The 20,695-nt window shown below is 42.1% G+C and overlaps 2 protein-coding genes across 7 annotated transcripts in view; one reads left to right on the forward strand and one right to left on the reverse strand.

Moving 5' to 3' along the window:
• Positions 1–13,428, reverse strand: part of noc2l (NOC2-like nucleolar associated transcriptional repressor) — a 28,088-nt gene extending 14,660 nt beyond the window's left edge. The window contains exons 1-12 of the mRNA XM_010875559.2: positions 13,343–13,428; positions 12,687–12,827; positions 12,371–12,557; positions 12,137–12,247; positions 11,646–11,760; positions 11,472–11,559; positions 11,264–11,342; positions 6,970–7,080; positions 6,452–6,565; positions 3,367–3,555; positions 2,897–3,036; positions 2,436–2,547 (exon numbers count right to left, since the gene is read on the reverse strand). Of these exons, the coding sequence (XP_010873861.1) occupies positions 2,436–2,547; positions 2,897–3,036; positions 3,367–3,555; positions 6,452–6,565; positions 6,970–7,080; positions 11,264–11,342; positions 11,472–11,559; positions 11,646–11,760; positions 12,137–12,247; positions 12,371–12,557; positions 12,687–12,827; positions 13,343–13,368 (1,413 nt within the window). The 5' untranslated portion in view covers positions 13,369–13,428. The remainder of the gene's footprint in view (positions 1–2,435; positions 2,548–2,896; positions 3,037–3,366; positions 3,556–6,451; positions 6,566–6,969; positions 7,081–11,263; positions 11,343–11,471; positions 11,560–11,645; positions 11,761–12,136; positions 12,248–12,370; positions 12,558–12,686; positions 12,828–13,342) is intronic.
• A 1,001-nt stretch (positions 13,429–14,429) lies between these two features.
• Positions 14,430–20,695, forward strand: part of klhl17 (kelch-like family member 17) — a 28,161-nt gene continuing 21,895 nt past the window's right edge. Inside the window, exons 1-3 of one of the 6 annotated variants that reach the window (XM_010875558.4) lie at positions 14,436–14,454; positions 14,775–14,828; positions 15,512–15,561. The gene's annotated coding sequence lies outside the window, so the exon portion shown is untranslated. Of the gene's footprint in view, positions 14,455–14,774; positions 14,829–15,292; positions 15,364–15,511; positions 15,562–15,602; positions 15,803–20,695 lie in introns of those variants that run through there. The other 5 variants (XM_020052060.3, XM_020052059.3, XM_034296058.1 and 2 more) reach the window with 5 other exon arrangements.

A 20,695-nucleotide genomic window follows, 5' to 3' on the forward strand; every position in this document is an offset into this window, starting at 1 on the left:
GCAGTTAGCCGTTGAGACATGGCTAAGTGCCTCAGATACACCGGACTGTTTTCCACTGACACCTGAAAAAACGTTACATCACTCCCACATGGTTTCCATCCGTCTTATTGCCCAAGCCCTTGTATACCATTCATTTCTACTCATTTCTACCTTGTATACCATTCATTTCTACTCATTTCAACCTTGTATACCATTCATTTCTACTCAAACACTCAGAAAAAGCCACCGTCCAGCAGGTTTTCACTCAAACTTCAGATATACAGTTGTGCCCATAAGTTTGTATACCCTGGCAGAATTTGAGAAATTGTGGCATTGATTTTGAAAATATGACTGACTTTTTTTCTTTTATTTAAAGATAGTGATCGTACGAAGACATTTATTATCCTTTTTAAATCATAATGATAACAGAAATCACCCAAATGTCCCTGATCAAAAGTTTACATTCCCTTGAATGTTTGGCCTCGTTACAGACACACAAGGAGACACACACACGTGAAAATGGCAATTAAAGGTGGATTTCCCACACCTGTGGCTTTTTAATTGCAATTAGTGTCTGTGTATGAATAGTCAATGAGTTTGTTAGCTCTCATGTAGATGCATTGAGCAGGCTAGATACTGAGCCATTTGGAGCAGAATAGACCTGCATAACAAAGTAATGGAACTTCATAAAGAGCATGACCATGACCTGGAGTGGCCATCATAGTCTCCTGACCTTAATATTATCAGGCCACTCTGGGGAGATCTCCAACGTGCGGTTCATGCAAGACGACCAAAGACTTTGCATGACCTGGAGGCATTTTGCCAAGACGAATGGGCAGCTATACCACCTACAAGAAATTGGGGCCTCATAGACAACAATTACAAAAGACTGCACACTGTAATTGATGATAAAGGGGGCAGTACACAGTATTAAGAACTAAGGGCATGCAGACTTTTAAACAGGGGTCAGTTCATTGTTTTTCTTTGGTGCCCTGTTTTGTTTTATGATTGTGCCATTCTGTTATGACCTCTAGTTGAATGTGAATCCCATAAGAAATAAAAGGTTTGTTATTTGAACTGTGCAGGACCCATATTGACTGAATACGTCATCCTGACAATATATTTATACTCATGATAAAGATTAAACTGAACCTAGCTACCTTAGAAACACTGTTGTTTATGGTATTTACGCACATTGAATTTTATTACTTGTAAATGTCATATTTAGAATCATTAAAATGTGTTTCTCGTATGATTTTACTTCATTTAAAAAAAGCATAACCTCCCATAACCTCCTCTCATCGGTTTTCTTTTTTAAGCAATGCAATGCCAAAGTATCATATTTGAGACTGTCAATAAAGGGTTTGGTTTGTAAGACCCCTCATAAAGACAAATATTAATAACTGAATTAAGCTTTATTGAAAGTGTGGAAACCTTTATCTATGATACATGATTAGCATACATTATGGAAGAGTTCCCATTATAGCCTACATAGTCCATACTGTGCATCCATAAAGAAACAACAGATATGGTCAGGGTAGTGAGTTAAAAATTAAGGAATTCATCTATAACAATTCCTTGCTTTTCATTTCATATGATTTTACCATCCTGGTTTGATGGTGAAAACGTCCGGGTTCTGTTTGGGCTTCTCCATGACAACTCCCGCCGTCATTGCCCAGTCTACCCAGCAAAGTCAGAGGAGGACTGTCCACACCTCAGTCTGCCTCCCCTCTGTTCCAAGGTTCCAACCCTACTAGGGAGTTTTTCCTAGCCACTGTGCTTGTGTTGTTTTTGTACTTGCTTGCTCATTGGAGTTTTAGGCCGGGGAATCTGTATAAGCCGATGTAAAATGGCACCAAAACGTATGACAATGGACACACCAACTACTAAGCCACTCTAGATGGGAGCATCTGATGAATTACTTAAATGTAAATGCTAGTAACGCATAAACATTAAATTCCATTTATATTTTAGATACTGTTAATGCCTTCTCCATTTCTTCCCCGCGTGGAACCAATTCTATTTAAGCACATTTTCCACTGACCTTTTGAAGCACAGCACATAACACCATGAGCACTAAACCACATTAACCAACTGCTCCATATTTACAGGACAAAGACTGCAAATACTTTACATGGCTCTGGTCAATGTGTCAATCAGATATGAGGAGTACTCATTTAGCCTGTCTGAAGGCATAACCATAGTCTGGTTGGGGGCCAATTAGAGGGAAAAAAATGCAGATGGCATTTTGTAGTTAAATGCAATGAGTGTGTTCATTCACAATACAGATGTTTATATTTGACAGCCCAGGAAATTAACCAGCATTTGTAAAACACTCGTAAACATATAGCTTCACCACGGGCCCCCAAATGTCCCTGGCAGAGCCAAATAATTGTTGTTGAATACAGGGGGGGTACTCTGTGAGGAGGGATGACAGACCAGGCAGGGGATCTTACCTCCAGCAGAAAGGGCAGAACTGGCACAAAGGTGTGTGTACTGCCAGAGAGGAGGGTGAGGGCTCTCACACAGTGGATCCTCAGAGGGTAGTAGCGTGATGTGGGCACCAGCCTGCAGAACACACCAGATTGATTTACAACAGTGGTGAACACTGCCACCTCCTGGTGAACGGCATGTGTATATATTGGGTCTGTTTCATAGCCAGAGATTAAGCCTACAACACGCACAGGCACACACAGACGCGCACGTGCGAGCGTGCGCGGACACACACACACACACACACACACACACACACACACTTAAGACAACAATATATGCCAACACTAATAGTAAAAATTATTCAATCTTGGCTTCCCCTTAACTTTGTGTGATATGCTAGTAGTGTGTGTGCTCTACAATATCAGAGCTAATGAAAGAATATGATCCCAAGTTAAGCCCCTGGTCCCGGTGTGTGACCCACTTGATGGTGCCCACTATGACCTGGCACAGTGGGTAGATGAGGGGCTGCAGGACGTCGCTGGGGTAGAGGGTGCTGAGCACACGACACCACAGGTACAGGCAGTGGACAAACTGCCAATTATACACCGACTGGTAGGTCTCCTGCAGGAGTCACACACATCACATTTAACACCGGCGTTGATCGACAAGTAGTTGATTAAGACGTATGACACAGCACACGGTCAAAAACATATCTCTCGTTACCATCTTCATCAACTGTACTTCCTGCTCCCCTTGGAACACATGGACATCTACTAGTTTCTACCCAACAGGGTCCCGTATTCACAAAGCATCTTAGAGTTTGGGTGCTGATCTAGAAAGTGTAGCCTTTGAAATCCTACTGAATATGAAAGGGCACCAGATCAGCACTTCTGCCCTGAGAAAGAGTCTGGTGCAGAGCTGGCTGTGGGGAGGTGGAGGCGAAGTGCATACCTTCTTCTTCATGGTCATGGCGTTCCTCAGGTGGATGGCCAACTGGCGGATGTAGATGAAGCTGTGCTGGTAGGAAACTTGTGTGTCCAGTGAGTACATCTCTGTCAGCGTCCGTTGCATGAAGTTGATCATGGGCAGAACAGTGGGCGACGTGAACTTGCAGTTCTGCACATACGATATGTACATTTGCTGTGGGAAAGGGGGACAGTAAAGGGGGTTAGGAGTTACGTCTAAAACGACAGGTTGCTCATTTTGTAGGTTCTGAGCATGGGCATTATATACGGACAGTGACATTTTGGTACACTAAAATCGGATGAATACGTACCAAACGGGCTGCAATTTACAAATGGTAAATTTCAAACATGTTTAAATACTAGGGTTGTAACGGTACGCGTATCCATACTGCTTGGTACAGGACGTTCGGCCCGGTACACAATGTGATCAGAATGAATATAGTCTAGTTTGTACCGCACACATTACCCTCTTGTGTGCAAAACTAACATGTCCCCCCGGAGACGGATCTTGGAGCCATAACTCAGTAACTGAAGTAGCCTAGAACATGTAACGCAGCCTCGTAAATAAATATGGTGAACACAAACGACAAGCCAGAGCTTGAGGACCCTCACGTACCCTTCCTGTTTGGGAAAATTAAGGCTTTCCAGTTAAGGTTTGTCCCCGGTAAACATGTTGTGTAAGCTGATGAGGCCCTCTAAGAGTTGTTTAGCAACACAGACAGTTCAGAGCCAGCGAAATGTCAATCTATAATATTTTTGCTTGCCGCTACTCTCCAGACCATCCGGTTCCAGCAATCCCATTCCAGCCAAATGCCTTGTGTGAGGCAGGCTGGGGAGAACAAGTATTTGACACTCTGCCGATTTTGCAGGTTTTCCTACTTACAAAGCATGTAGAGGTCTGTAATATTTATCATAGGAACACTTCAACTGTGAGAGATGGAATCTAAATTATTTAATTCTCCAGAAAATCACATTGTAAGATTTTTTTATAATTAATTTGCATTTTATTGCATGACATAAGTATTTGATCACCTACCAACCAGTAAGAATTCCAGCTCTCACAGACCTGTTAGTTTTTCTTTAAGAAGCCCTCCTGTTCTCCACTGTATTAACTGCACCTGTTTGAACTCGTTACCTGTATAAAAGACACCTGTCCACACACTCAATCAAACAGACTCCAACCTCTCCACAATGGCCAAGACCAGAGAGCTGTGTGAGGACATCAGGGATAAAATTGTAGACCTGCACAAGGCTGGGGTGGGCTACAGGACAATAGGCAAGCAGCTTGGTGAGAAGGCAACAACTGTTGGTGCAATTATTAGAAAATGGAAGAAGTTCAAGATGACTGTCAATCTCCCTCGGTCTGGGGCTCCATGCAAGATCTCACCTCGTGGGGCATCAATGATAATGAGGAAGGTGAGGGATCAGCCCAGAACTACACGGCAGGACCTGGTCAATGACCTGAAGAGAGCTGGGACCACAGTCTCAAAGAAAACCATTAGTAACACACTATGCCGTCATGGATTCAAATCCTGCAGCGCACGCAAGCTCCCCCTGCTCAAGTCAGCGCATGTCCAGACCCGTCTGAAGTTTGCCAATGACCATCTGGATGGTCCAGAGGAGGAATGGGAGAAGGTCATGTGGTCTGATGAGACAAAATAGAGCTTTTTGGTCAAAACTCCACTCGCGTGTTTGGAGGAAGAAGAAGGATGAGTACAACCCCAAGAACACCATCCCAACCGTGAAGCATGGAGGTGGAAACATCATTCTTTGGGGATGCTTTTCTGCAAAGGGGACAGGACAACTGCACCGTATTGAGGGGAGGATGGATGGGCCATGTATCAATTGGTCAACAACCTCCTTCCCTCAGTAACAGCATTGAAGATGGGTCGTGGCTGGGTCTTCCAGCATGACAACGACCCGAAACTCACAGCCAGGGCAACTAAGGAGTGGCTCCGTAAGAAGCATCTCAAGGTCCTGGAGTGGCCTAGCCAGTCTCCAGACCTGAACCCAATAGAAAATCTTTGGAGGGAGCTGAAAGTCCACATTGCCCGGCGACAGCCCCGAAACCTGAAGGATCTGGAAAAGGACTGTATGGAGGAGTGGGCCAAAATCCCTGCTGCAGCGTGTGCAAACCTGGTCAAGAATAACAGGAAACGTATGATCTCTGTAATTGCAAACAAAGGTTTCTGTACCAAATATTAAGTTCTGCTTTTCTGATGTAACAAATACTTATGTCATGCAATAAAATGCAAATTAATTACTTAAATCATACAATGTGATTTTCTGGATTTTTGTTTTAGATTGTCACTCACAGTTGAAGAGTACCTATGATAGAAATTACAGACTTCTACATGTTTTGTAAGTGGGAATACCTGCAAAATCGGCAGTGTATCAAATACTTGTTCTCCCCACTGTATAAAGTATAAGTACAGATTACTGTAAGCAAAGTTTGCTTACTGTAAGAAACAATAATGGCAGCTAGAGACTAGGATGACAAACAGCCAATTCCTCCCTTGTCTACAACAGCATACACTACGAAAACAAGATGCGAAAGAAGTCTCTCTATAGCTAGCAACCAGGAAACCTAAGCTAACGTTAATAAGGCTAACAATAACATTGAACTCTGAGTTGGTGCTTTTTTGGAACAGGTCATTCTATTTTTCATATTATTATTAGGAACTTCATTCTTTATCGTATCGGGCATTGGTTCAGAACCACTTTCTGACCAGTGAGTTATTGCAAAATGCTGTAATATTTTTTTTTACATAAAAGATCCTACCTAATACAGCTTTAACTACAGTGGCAATGGGAAAAGTTAATAACTATTAAATACCATGAAATGAAATCGGACAGCATGTGCTTTAACTGTACAGTCAATGTATCATTCTAAATTCAAAGCACTGGAATACAGTGAACCCTTCCCAAAAATAGTTTGTCTAAATACACTGTCTTTTAAGAAAAAATGACAAATCCAACTACCATACCAATTAATGGTTACATATGCCTACTTCACACACGGCATCTGGCCTTCCCACATGCGGGAAGAGAGAAATACATAGAAGATGTACCTTGAGAATGGAGTTAAGGTAGGTGTCCTGTTTGTGTCGGCAGATCTTGTTGAGAGCCAGGAAAGCCAGCACACGATTGGTCTCCTCTCCAGTGCTCCACTGCTTAATCAGTTGCTAGAGAAAGGTGAGCGGTAGACTGTGAGGCCAAGCTTCAGAGAACCACCTAGATCGCAATGTAAAGGCTACCAGTACAGAACAGTGTAATGCTGTACAATTAACAAAATAATTTTCAGAAAATAAAGAAACAGCCCTATTGGACCATGTAAGAAAATATGTAATTATGACGATGATTGGCCAGTTCGTACGGTCCTCAATGCACCCCAACACCCATCATAAACTTAACAGATCAACCATTCATTATTTATCTCTATAGGCCAGTCACTGGCAACACTAACCCACAACAGCTATACATTACAGAGAGGATGTGTGTAATAAGTGTGCAATTCCACTTTAATGACCACTGTGCGGTACGGTCACCCTAAATCTAGGTGTTTCCGTGGGAACACCGTGGAGCTCACCTTGAGCAGGTGACGACACTGTTTGGGGTTACACAGGTAGTAGGGCACCAGCTGGTTGGCATGCCTCAGGACAGCGCTGATGACGGTGGCCTCGGTGAGACAGGAGAGGAGCTGGGGATGAAGGAGACAAAGCTGAATTAATTTACCATTGGTAACATGTGTTGGAGTTTACCCCGGTGAACGAGAGGGTCGTTTCCCTGCGCCTACAGGTCGGGGATAGGTCTCTCACTGTTGTTTGTGCCTATGGGCCGAATGGCAGTGCAGAGTACCCAACCTTCTTGGAGTCTCTGGGAGGGGTGCTGGAAAGTGCTCCGACTGTGGACTCTATCGTTCTACTGGGGGACTTCAACGCCCACGTGGGCAACGACAGTGACACCTGGAGGGGCGTGATTGGGAGGAACGGCCCCCCTGATCTGAACCTGAGTGGTGTTCAGTTATTGGACTTCTGTGCTAGTCACAGTTTGTCCATAATGAACACCATGTTCAAGCATAAGGGTGTCAATCAGTGCACGTGGCACCAGGACACCCTAGGCCGCAGGTCGATGATTGACTTTGTTGTCGTTTCATCTGACCTGCGGCCGTATGTCTTGGACACTCGGGTGAAGAAAGGGGCGGAGCTGTCAACTGATCACCACCTGGTGGTGAGTTGGATCCGATGGCGGGGGAGGAAGCTGGACAGACTCGGCAGGCCCAAGCGTACTGTAAGGGTGTGCTGGGAACGTCTGGCCGAGTCTCCTGTCAGAGAGATCTTTAACTCCCACCTCCGGCGGAGCTTCGACTGGATCCCGAGGGAGGTTGGAGATATTGAGTCCGAGTGGACCATACTCTCCACCGCCATTGTCAAAGCGGCCGCCCGGGGCTGTGGCCGTAAGGTCTCCGGTGCCGGTCGAGGCGGCAATCCCCGAACCCGGTGGTGGACACCGGAAGTAAGGGATGCCGTCAAGCTGAAGAAGGAGTCCTATCAGGCCTGGTTGGCTTGTGGGACTCCTGAGGCAGCTGACGGGTACCGACAGGCCAAGCGGACTGCAGCCCGGGTGGTTGTGGAGGCAAAAACTCAGGCCTGGGAGGAGTTCGGTGAGGCCATGGAGAAGGACTATCGGCTGGCCTCGAAGAGATTCTGGCAAACCATCCGGCGCCTCAGGAGAGGGAAACAATGCCCTACCAACGCTGTTTACAGTAGAGGTGGGCAGCTGTTGACCTCAACTGGGGATGTCATCGGGCGGTGGAAGGAGTACTTCGAGGATCTCCTCAATCCCGCCGTCACGTCTTCCATTGAGGAAGCAGAGGATGAGGGCTCAGAGGTGGACTCGTCCATCACCCGGGCTGAAGTCACAGAGATGGTCAAGAAACTCCTCGGTGGAGTACCTCAAGTCTCTGGATGTTGTGGGGCTGTCTTGGTTGACACGCCTGTGCAACATCGAGTGGCGGTCGGGGACAGTGCCTCTGGGATGGCAGACCAGGGTGGTGGTCCCTCTTCTTAAGAAGGGGGATCGGAGGGTGTGTTCCAACTATAGGGGGATCACACTTCTCAGCCTCCCCGGGAAAGTCTATGCCAGGGTGCTGGAGAGGAGAATACGGCCGATAGTAGAACCTCGGATTCAGGAGGAACAGTGTGGTTTTCGTCCGGGCCGTGGAACACTGGACCAGCTCTATACCCTCTACGGGGTGTTGGAGGGTTCATGGGAGTTTGCCCAACCAATCCACATGTGTTTTGTGGATTTGGAGAAGGCATTTGACTGTGTCCCTCGTGGCATCCTGTGGAGAGTGCGTCGGGAATATGGGGTCCTGGGTCCTTTGCTAAGGGCTGTCAGGTCCCTGTACGACCGAAGCAGGAGCTTGGTCAGCATTGCCGGCAGTAAGTCAGACTTGTTCCCAGTGCATGTTGGACTCCGGCAGGGCTGCCCTTTGTCGCCGGTTCTGTTCATAATTTTTATGGACAGAATTTCTAGGCGCAGCCAGGGGCCGGAGGGTGTCAGGTTTGGGGATCACACGATTTCGTCTCTGCTCTTTGCGGATGATGATGTTGTCGTGTTGGCCCCTTCAAACCAGGACCTTCAGCATGCACTGGGACGGTTTGCAGCCGAGTGTGAAGCGGTGGGGATGAAAATCAGTACCTCTAAATCCGAGGCCATGGTCCTCAGGATGAAAAGGGTGGCTTGCCCACTTCAGGTTGGTGGAGAGTGCCTGCCTCAAGTGGAGGAGTTTAAGTATTTAGGGGTCTTGTTCATGAGTGAGGGAAGGAAGGATGGAACGGGAGATTGACAGACGGATCGGTGCAGCTTCTGCAGTAATGTGGTCGATGTATCGGTCTGTCGTGGTGAAGAAAGAGCTGAGCCGCAAGGCAAAGCTCTCGATTTACCGGTCAATCTACGTTCCTACTCTCACCTATGGTCATGAGCTTTGGGTCATGACCGAAAGGACAAAATCCCGGATACAGGCGGCCAAAATGAGCTTTCTCCGCAGGGTGGCTGGGCGATCCCTTAGAGATAGGGTGAGAAACTCGGTCACCCGCGAGGAGCTCAGAGTAGAGCCGCTGCTCGTCCACATCGAGAGGGGTCAGCTGAGGTGGCTTGGGCATCTGTTTCAAATGCCTCCGGAACGCCTTCCTGGGAAGGTGTTCCGGTCCCGTCCCACCGGGAGGAGACCCCGGGGAAGACATAGGACACGCTGGAGGGACTATGTCTCCCGGCTGGCCTTGGAACGCCTCGGTGTCCCCCCGGAAGAGCTGGAGGGAGTGTCTGGGGAGAGGGAAGTCTGGGCATCCCTGCTTAAACTGCTGCCCCCGCGACCCAGCCCCGGATAAAGCGGAAGATGATGGATCGATGGATGGATGGATGGAATAAAACCTGACCAAATTATAAGTTCAAGAGCCTGTGGGTTTGTTTTTATTTACAGTTCCCATGGGGCTTCTATTCATAATTTTATTGTTGCAAGAAGTGGTCATTGGAATTGTCAAATGAGCAGCTCATCATTTCTGAAATCACAATATAAGAGTGCAGGCAGGGACATGAGTAGATTCACACACCAGGTAAATAATCAAAAGTAAACGTTGCCCAGAAAAAACAGCCCTTTACCGGTAAAATACAGGTACCTAAATTGAAATTAATCTTCGAAGCTATAAAATATGAAATGGCAGTTGGAACCCCAGTAAAATACAGATATATAGAATATTTTTTGTCCATACCGGTAATAGAATCTGTTAGAACAAGCAGATCACCTAATTAGAGCAGGACAGTTGTATAGTGTTGTAAAAAGTACTAGTACATAGTTAATAACAAACACAGCCCAGTTAATTGTTCTAAGAGCGGTTGTACATTATCTATGATAAACACAGCCTAGATCACTGGCATTGCTGCAGAGCTGGCCATAAAACAAGAGATGAAGGACAAAAACATTAAGAGCCTAATATTAATTCTCATATATAATTCTGTGAAAACTGTGAGGGGCCCATTGTTAACATAGAAATATTGAACAGAACACCTTTCATCTAAGCTGTATTGTGTTGATCAATTTGGAAAATCCTTTCCAACAAAGATAGCGGATTGGAAAACATGAATGGACAGGAGAGTAAGGAAAAGGTCTACTGAGTTAATTGTATGCAATTACAATGGTTTGTTCCTTAAATGGAAACGTTTTATATGCGTTTTTGATTACACTGATTATGGTAAGCGTGAATAATGATCCTGGATAGAAATGTCATATTTTGCACTTATTCCTATTGAAGGATTTTTTTTCATTTAAGCAATGGCATTCTAATTTCCTGCTCCCCTCAGACAAAAGACAGCAGCCCCATGGCATCCACTGGACTCTTATTCTGCTAAGAAAACCCCGACATTTGCTAGGGCCAGTCCACAGTAACGGAGAGAAGAACACTGTTAATATATCAGAAATAATAGTAAGAAAACCCAGATGTTTGCTAGGGCCAGTCCACAGTAAGGGAGAGAAGAACACTGTTAATATATCAGAAATAATAGTAAAGGAATGAAGTGAAGTTATCAATTCTGTACCCATGTTATAGTAATGTAAAATTGAAATACTGTGTTCATGGCTGATATTCTGTATATGAGCTGACTATTGACCTCCCAGTATTTTAGTTTTTTGGGAAAACGACAACTAAAGGAAAATAACAAGGTGCAAGCCTTGTATTAGGGAGGTTCTGGTCTATACTAGTACGATTGCTTTGCATTTCTCTGTACTAACACTTGGATAAGGAAATGTAATGTTTTCAGAATAATTATACGGTTTATATACTGGGGGGAAAGTACTGGAGTATGAAATAAGGAGTGGGTCAAACCTGAACAATCCCGCTGAGATACATCCTAATGTCCACCTGGTTCTTCGGCCATTTGGGACTGGATGACGGAAGCACTGGCCTGAAAGTGGAGGAAATTGAGAGAGGAAATAAAAGAAAATATATTGTCTCAGTGGTTCATCTATTTAGCCATTTTTATTCATCAAAAAAACTTTTAAAAAGGTATTGAGACCAGGCATCCATTTCTTACTTCTGATCTTTGTCTGGCTTTAAGTTCAGCATCCTCTGAAGAGCCACGTAAATATCTCGAATACAGAAAAGGATCAGGGAGTTGAACACTGTTGGAATAAGCACCGCAAATTAAGTTATTGTCCCTGGATCTGTAAAGAGAGGATCTTACACACTCATAGAGTAGGTTCCCTACCTGAACTTTCTGCCACTTTATATCGACAAGGTTCTCCCTCTCCCCCTTTAGTGGTCGCCACAGCAGCCTTGAAGGCCTGTGTGACCTCTCTGAAGAGGCGAGGAGTCGGCTCATTCTGAAGACAAAGACATGGACGGGAGGCAAAAAAGACATTTAACCACTTTCCTGCTCAATAACACATAAAAACTACGGCAGGTCAATAAAGCCTGAAAAAAATATCTGAAAGAAATACAGTACACACATGCTAAAAAAAACAATCCCCACAATAAGTCAATTTATGTCATAAAACATTTTGATACAGTGCGCTGCCATCAAAAATGCATTTTGTTGTTTTAGAGAAAAAACCTGTGTCAACAGTTGATTAGCCATAAGGACCATCCAGTAACATGGGTCAGTATTGTCTGTGTCCTTTTGTCTCTGGTAGAAGGTTAAGCGGAGTAGATAGCCTTCAAATAACTAGTCTGTTCATAAAATATTTTAAAAAGTGTTACCTTGATTGCCCTTCTCCACTCATCCACCATTTTATCGGTTACTTTGATAACCTCCGCAGTCTTCCTGGATTTCTTATTGGATTCTTCTTCTTCCTCATCAGAACTGTCACCCTAAAGTCATACATGACATTACAGTTAATATGACTATGTAAAGGGCATACAGGGGGGGGATATAAGTTTCATATAATGAAATACCAAATGCTTAGGGAGAAATACAAGTCAAAGTTCCAATACCTCCAGTTTACTGGGAAGGGTGTGATACTTTCTCTCCTCGTCATCCTCCGAGCTGTCTGTGTCATCAAAGTTGAGCAGGGTCTGGTCATTCTGCTGCAGGAACTTATAAAACTCAGGATCTTTGTTCTTTAACCTAGACAGTGAGTCTTTGTGCTGTGAAGCTTTGCCTTTCTTTTTATCATCACCCCTGCAAATAGAAAATGTGTGAAAATGTATTGACAACATCAAAAATTCTACTGTGTTAAGCTATGTACAAAGTATCTGAGGGCAAAGTAGAAAACTTCAATGACTGAAGAAGTGAGACTGAAATACTTACTTTTCTTGAGATGTGGATTTTACTACCTTCTTCTTTGACTTCTGACCATTCTGGCTTGGAGAGTCATCTTCTGAATCGTCCTCACCTGCTGAGTCAAAACCAGATAGCAGGAACTCGTCCACACTTAAGTCCTCCAACTTCCTGCAAAAAAATTAATATATATATATATATATATAACTACTTTAACAAATATGAATTAAAAAGTCAAACCAACCATGTAGTTACAGTACAGCATATATTTTAAATCAGCCTCCCTTCAGGGACAACGCGTTAGTTACATTATAGTAAACTATCCAAGTAATTTGTGGATTTTCATCGGCTAATAGATAGCTAACTAGTTGATAAGTTCATCTTATTTCTATAAGCCTTTGCAAAATCAAACTAAACAGGGTGAAAAGTTAAGATTATAATCACATGGTTTGTTAGAGAGCTAGATATAACCAAATTACTCTGTATCCAGAAAAAACGATTTAAGATATTGCTAGTGTTGATTATCTTGTAGTCCACACTATTCACTCCACTTTTATAAATCATAAGAAAATAGTCAACAAAACAGCTAAAACTTTACATGTACAATACCTACATAAACTGTTTTGTAACTTAATATAGCACATACATTCGTTATTACTACCCATATTTCACTACGAGAAATTTACCTTTTGATTTTCTGTTTTCCTGCCATGCTGGATCCAAAACGTGACTCCTAATTCGGTTCCCACAATGCAACTGTGTTAGTCTGTGGGGGCGTTCAACTATACATTTTGTTGTTGCGCTGCACAACAGCATATTGGCTAGATTGCAGCGCCAGGGCATAAATGCTGCATTTAAATTATGGAGGGAAAATCTAACATACCGGTCGTCCTAGCATAAACAAAAGGCAGAAAGGCGATGACTACACAGGCTAGCAACACTGACTGGTTTGAACCTTACATAACTGCAAGTCCCTACAGTCGGTGGGTAAGACTGCATAGCACATCATTGGGGTCACACTCACAACCATCCAGGTAACCGATCCAAACTGGTGCCTGAAGAAAGCCTTGCTGTTCAAAGACACCGCAACCCCAGCCAAACACATTGTTTGACAGAGAGATTCGTATATTCTGAGTACCTCAAAACCACCCCCTCTGTTTCTTTTGTGAACGACTTGCTGTGTTGATTATTTCTATTGTCTTCCTTCCAACACTGACAAAAACCAATTAATGACTAGTTTGTTTAACCTAGCAAGCTTAAAATATATGCAGTAACTATCGCTCAGGATGAGCTATTACTACTGTACAATTTAATCATCCTCACTTCCTCATCTGATATACATTGTCAATTTTCTCTGTGTTGAAACCGTACCCTTATTTGCATTACTATATTTATTAGTACTGTTTTAATATTTTTTTTATTTCTGTTATTGCTGCATACGGAATGTAAGAATTTTGCATCCTTTGTTTTGGCAAATAAAACTTGAAATAAGAGGCTAACATACTATACGCTACATGATCCATACTGATATATATAGGTTGTAATTGTCAAAACGGGTTTGTTGCCATATTTCTATTGAAAAAGCAAACTGTCAGTGATATGAACCTCCAAAAAGCACACGAAAGCAGCATTTGCTAGTCTAGTGTAAAACTGATCGTGGAGCGTGACCACAAAAGAAGTACGACAATGAACGTGACCAATCTGAAGTTGTTATGTGTGACGTTGCAAAACGTTTCTTCAACAGAAACCAATATAAGGGAACTGGCATTAAACTTATTTTTAATTGGATAGAATGTAGGTATGTCCCGCCTTGTTTTATTGTGTTGAAGAACGTTTAGGATGGTGAAATTAATACACCCCAGTCGATTTGGTTGTTATACTCAGTGGGTTCAAAATGTATAGTATTCAGTTTTTTAATCGTTATCATGTGCAATAGCAAAACATGTGGCCCATCGCTCTGTGTTCATGCAAGATACAATCTATTATTTTAAAATACACAGTCTAAATGTAAGGTTGTCAGTAAATTGTGTTTTGTGTAGCGATGCATAGCGGTGTTTGGATGCGATATACATAGTAATTCATCTAATTTCTTACATTGTAAACGTCGAATATATCAAGAAACTGGTACACAAGACATTTGTGCTGTCCTTGCTACACGGACGACTATTACTGGTGAGTCTTGATTTCCAGCTAGTCAGCTATAGCTATACGCTAGCTAAATCCTCAACGTTATGATCACTGGTGTGTCACAGTGTAATTTAGAAGGATCTCTAGTTATGCACCGGCCGGTGTCTAGTTATAAGAAGTTCTGATAGTGTCACTTTTCTGTAAAGAAATGGTAACGTTCATTGATTTGTTTGTCTAGACAGATGATCAATCATTTGCTGCAGGTTATGTTTTGAGATAATGCGCGTTCTTGAGATATATCTTTTGTCGGACTGTAACGTCTGTGGTAGTCTATACTAGCGATTTAAGGTGGTATATAATAGCATTTTCTTTAACATATAATGTTTGAGTCATAAGCGCGCTTTACAATATCACAATAAATAACAGCAGTCAAACAGTATTAATCCCAGCCAATTTTTCATTAAACACTAGAAAGTTAGTAGTCAGCATCACAGCTGCTGGTCTACCTTAAAATGTGATGTCATTGCTCATGCAGTTTGCATTTACGTCAACAACAGGATTGAAAGAGGCTTTTTATATGGTATGTTTTTATTGCTCTTGTCTGCACAAATATGGAACGAGGCAGACGTATGCTTTTATTGCTCTTCACAAATGTGAATCGAGTCAGACATTAGAGATTATCAAGCTGGAAGTGTCTGATGCTCTTTTCACATTCCCCATCGTTTCAGTAAAAAGAGGCGGTGTCGTGTGTTCAACGAAACCGCAACGTTTGTCACCGGTAATTAGTATTTTCTGACCTTATTTTTCTCGCTCATGATGATACTGTGTAAATGTTTTGTTTCAGGGTTGGGGTGTAGTACCAGATATGTTATTTAAGAATATAAATGAAAAGAAGCAAGCTCAAGCAGGAAGTCGTAATGCCAATGTATTTTAATAAAAGGAACAAAAGATGGTCACAACGGTGAATTGGACAACATTTTTATTGCAACAGTATACCTGGAAGCCATTCACAATCCTGAGTGAGTCAGAAAATTAAAAGTAATCGTTAAGTGCATATGGAAATAGGTTTGTGTGTGCTTAGTGCCATGGATACAGTCAGTCTTCTACTGCCCTTGTCACTGCAGTGACAATAATATATTCTTATTTATTGTTATTGGCAACGTTCAATGTAAAAAAAATACAATATTTAGAATATTATTTCTGTTTCAAATAGTTTTATTAAGAAGCTAAGTTAAACATATGTTACTTAAAAAACTGAAGGCTATTCTAACATTTGCAGTCATTGTGCAAACAGCCAGATGCAAGCCATTGGGCATTTGAAAATGATTTCTTTACATGCATAGAAGTTGTGTATGTCTTATGTAGAAGGAGGTGAGGTTAGACATGATTTGCTGTCAATGATTGAAGTTAATAATAACTGCCATTGATAATGTAATGCAACAGATACAATACCCTCTACCCTGCCTGAATACTGCTGTATTCATTGGCTGTACTTTTTGCTCTTGGGTCTGATTTCCCAGACCAATTTTGAGCAGCTCAGAATGAGTGATTTATGATGAATGACAAGTTCCGTTAAAAGTTTATTGACAGACAGGCACTACCAGAGTAGATGTATTTTCTAGTGGAGCTTTGCTAATATTACAGTTATGGGCGATGCTAGCATATATGCCATCAAACCCAACGAAAAAGGGATCTTTGGAGAGACAACATGTAGGTTGAAGAAAAAGAACGGACCCAGGTACAAGGAAAGAAGTAAACCTAAGATATTCTTTCAGAAACTGTATTGGGCTAGTTAACTAGCAAGCAAACATGATATTTTGTCTTCTGTAACATGATTTGGTGAATATACCTTGCAGCATATGTGGCATATGATGTGATACCTTGCTGTTGCTATGTATCAAATGGCCTGGTCTGACAAATCCCTGTTCAGTTTACTTGTGACCTGTGAAGTCCCCAGACCTCAACACATGTTTGCAGCAATATTGTACTGCTGTCCAATCTGCTGCAACTGCGTAATGTCATTGTGTTAGCATGGACCCACTTTCCAGTGGATAGTTTCCAACACCTTGTAGAATCCATGGCCATAATAATGCAGGCTTTTCTTGTGGCAAAAGGTGTTCGACCCAGTACTATATGGGTGTACCTAAAAAACTGGACATTAAGTGTATGTTGTTAGCAAACTTGTTATTTCCAAAATGAATAGCTCTGTGTAAGGAAGAGAACATTTCCACCTGTCTTGATATCACCAATGTTTCTCACCTTCATCCTCAACAGTGCATGTTTGTTGTAGCCCCAGTCACACCTAATTTAAGGTGAATTTGTCCGGAGCCACAACACATTTTTTTTTACTCTTGGGTGTTCTCTTGTACTGGAGTTGGGAAACATTGAAAATGGAGAAAAAATAAATTACTATAAAATAATTTCAACGATATCGGCAAATGTATAATTTTTTCTAATTGAAATCAAAATCTACAATGTAGTTCTGGAAAGTGTTACGTAAGCAGACCTGCAACAAATAAATGAATAGTTTAATGGTAAAATGGCAGTAGTTGTAATGTGCAGTTTCTTTGCAATACAAGCGGGTGCACCGCTAAGTAAGTACTGTCACACAGAACAAGATAAGCAAAACAAAGGCACAATCTAGACTGTTACACATCACACTGTTGTTTTTTCAAAATAGGAAAGGAGGTGTAGCCAGATATTATCATATATGCATTGATTATCACTGAGGATACTATGGGGGTTACGTTAATGTTTTGTGTCACCAGCCACATTGGCTGGTGGATGACAAAAACCACCAGCCATTTGGATTTTGTGCTAGCCAAAATGTTTTTCCTATTTCTCTGGATTTTCCTTTACTAATATTACATAAATTGTACTTCACGTTGTTATACAGCGTAGGCTACACCTAATGATTTAATATTCATTGATTTAATGCTCATATCCAAAGCTCTACCAGTGATTTGGCAGATCCTCTCACATAGACCACTCCTGTTCTGTAACTCACACAAAAGTCTCCCAAAGCCCACATTGATATTTGAGTGAATAGTCTTGTTCACCTGCTATGTATCATGCTAAACCAAACAACAACTACAAAAACATTTATCTCCTTAATATAAAACATCCAGTGGAAATGGTTTATGTACCTACATAGACAGTGTGCAGAAGTAATGTGCTGGAGCGTTTTCCTCTGCTCTATGCTATGTTCTTCTCTTAAGCACCTACTGTATTGATGAGTTAATGCAGCTGTGTAATTAGCTAATATGTTAAGTAATTACACAAAATGTCCATGAATCTATGACATGAGGTACATGACTGGACTACAGATGTGGTTGAGTGAAACTGCTATTTTTCCTCTGGCAATTAAAAGCTGCGCAACAGCGCCACTGACCTGTGTTCATTGCTGTGAAAGGGTAAATTGACAGTAGAATGTATTCTCTTGTTAAGCATGCGGCTCTCTGTCAAATATTGCACACCTAAATCAAGCATGGTCTGAGGATGAGTTTGTAGTACATCAGGAGTATGTAAAAATACATGTTTGTTATCGTCGCGTTCTGATTATCTTGTTAGGTTGGGATAAAGTGGACAGATTTAGAGATCTGTTGTTGGGTCTTGGGTGCCCTTTTCAAGGCCTGTTAGACTCACAGGATAATGAATAGTGTACTCGGGTCAAGCAGATTCTCAAGGATGTGCTAGTGAAGGGGGTTCAATGCTTACATTACCAGGTCCAGAGCCTGCTGTGTTTTCTTTTACCACCTCATTAATGGCACCCATATGATGTCCCAGGTCTAAAGGCCCTGATTAGGGGGTTGGAACTAAAAGCATGGAGTGGAACGGGCCTTAAGGTCTAATGTTAAAGTTGTGGGTCCTAGAGGATCACAGTGATTTCTCCTAACTGACAGGAGACAAGATCAAAATGTCAATTGAATAGGGGTGCTACTAGATTCTAAGTATGGACTGGACAAAACAGGACCGTAGTCAAGCAAAACATGACAGCGCAGATGTAAGCGGCCCTGTATTAAGAGAGAATTTTACAGTAATGTCTGTTACCTACCCTGTGTGTCTTACGATCACAGAAGAATGGATTGGTGGTTGAGTTGTTTCTGAAGTTACTTTGTTATAATTATAGGGATATTCAAGAAACGGTAAAGTAATTGTGGGAGGATATCCCCTTAATTGGCATTAATTCTTCCTAGCTGGGATATTGGTAGGGTTGCCTGAGAATTGCCTGTTTGCTTTGAGTTGGGAAGAAAATTGACACTATTGTTTCATAGTTTCAAACCACAGGCAGTTCCATTTATCTGGGGAGAACTTAAATGGTAGATGTTTTGATCAAGTGGTTTTGTATGATTTTGTTCTTAGACCAAACTGATTCTATATCCATCAAATAAATGTACTAGGATACTGGCTTGAGTTTTAGTTAAATAAAGTAATCCACAAATCGAGAAATGTTATTTAGAGTATAAGTGTTTAACCCATAGACTGTATATAAAATGGACGACGCCCTTTCGCTCTTTTCCATTGGTGAAAAATGAAGCCACCAGTGTCCCGATACGGCGCGGACATCTTGGACTTGCGTCTGCGCAGATAGCGATCTTGGGACCAGTCCTGCGCAGTAGTTATGCGCAGTAGCGAGCAGGAAGTAAAGCCGTAAAGCCGCGAAATCAATGGCCCCTCCCCTGTGCCCCGCCCTCACTCTCCCTCGCAGAATGCGCATACCGCAATCAATCGCAAGTCCAAGTACAGTACAACCTTTGCTTGTTAAACCTAGACGATATGTTATAGCCTAACTTACATCATGTTTAACCTTAATTTAGAATAGGCCTAATACAAAAATAATTGGTAACTTCTAGCTAACAATCCCCTGCTAGCTATTAACATGGCTATTAACGAGGCTTGTTGTCTTTTAGCTAACGTTAGCTAGCCCATTACATTTATTTACTAATTAAATAGCTTATAAATTTAACTTACCGAAAAAAATTCAATCGATTGGAAATGCCAGATCGGTTAGCACAATGTACTGCATAACAACCCATTATGTCCGTGTGAAATTATATCAATTATAGAAATTTAGAGATTAAATGTAAAGCTCCAATCTCCTCAGTCCTCCGAAGGAGGATGGCGCTTCAGTGGCTCCTTGGCTCAGATAGCTTTCAATCAAAGCTGTGAATCACGACGTCACACCACCGTTTTTAGAGCATTAAATAACTAACTAAAAACCAACTTATTTTAAAAACAAACTCTTGAATTTACATTAGCGTGATACAAACTACAGTAAATGACAGAAACCAGCTTCGGAAAAAGGATAATTGAAGGGTAATTTAATTGTTTAGTTGGTCTCGCGTCCCATTGAATAACATGGGGAGGGCGGGGTTTATGACCTATACTGGGACCACTCACCAGGGGGCGATCGAGACGTTTTGGCTTCACTTTTCAGGGCTTGTGCGGCACGCTTGGTTTAACCATGTATTGCTACAAGATCCCATTCTTGAGCAGTGGATGAAGTTAACATGACTGTCATGTCCCGCTGTAGAGATGAAATGAGGGTGACTAATTAGTTGGTTAGTATTCTAGTGTATTGTCTCCTGTATCAAAGTTAGATCCATTTTATTAACTTGTTCTTGCATTTTAAGTGTCTTTAAATACAGTATGAATGTATGTTTAACAGACAGGTTTTTCCTCTCATTCACTTAATCAAGACAATTTTTACCATATCGTGTTTAGACATTATCTTAAAATGCCAGAACTTAACAGTATCTGACAAATGATCTTGTTCTGTCTGATGCTGGCTTTTGTGTATTGCTCCCTGTGGGGCATGTTTAATTGATAACTGTCTTGTGGGTTAACATAAATTGAAGTTCCCCACACTGCAAGGTTGGCAGATATACGTCATGCTTAAGTATATCATCTGT

The sequence above is a fragment of the Esox lucius genome, chromosome 12 (genome assembly GCF_011004845.1).
Source record: "Esox lucius isolate fEsoLuc1 chromosome 12, fEsoLuc1.pri, whole genome shotgun sequence".
Classification (NCBI taxonomy): Eukaryota; Metazoa; Chordata; class Actinopteri; order Esociformes; family Esocidae; genus Esox; species Esox lucius.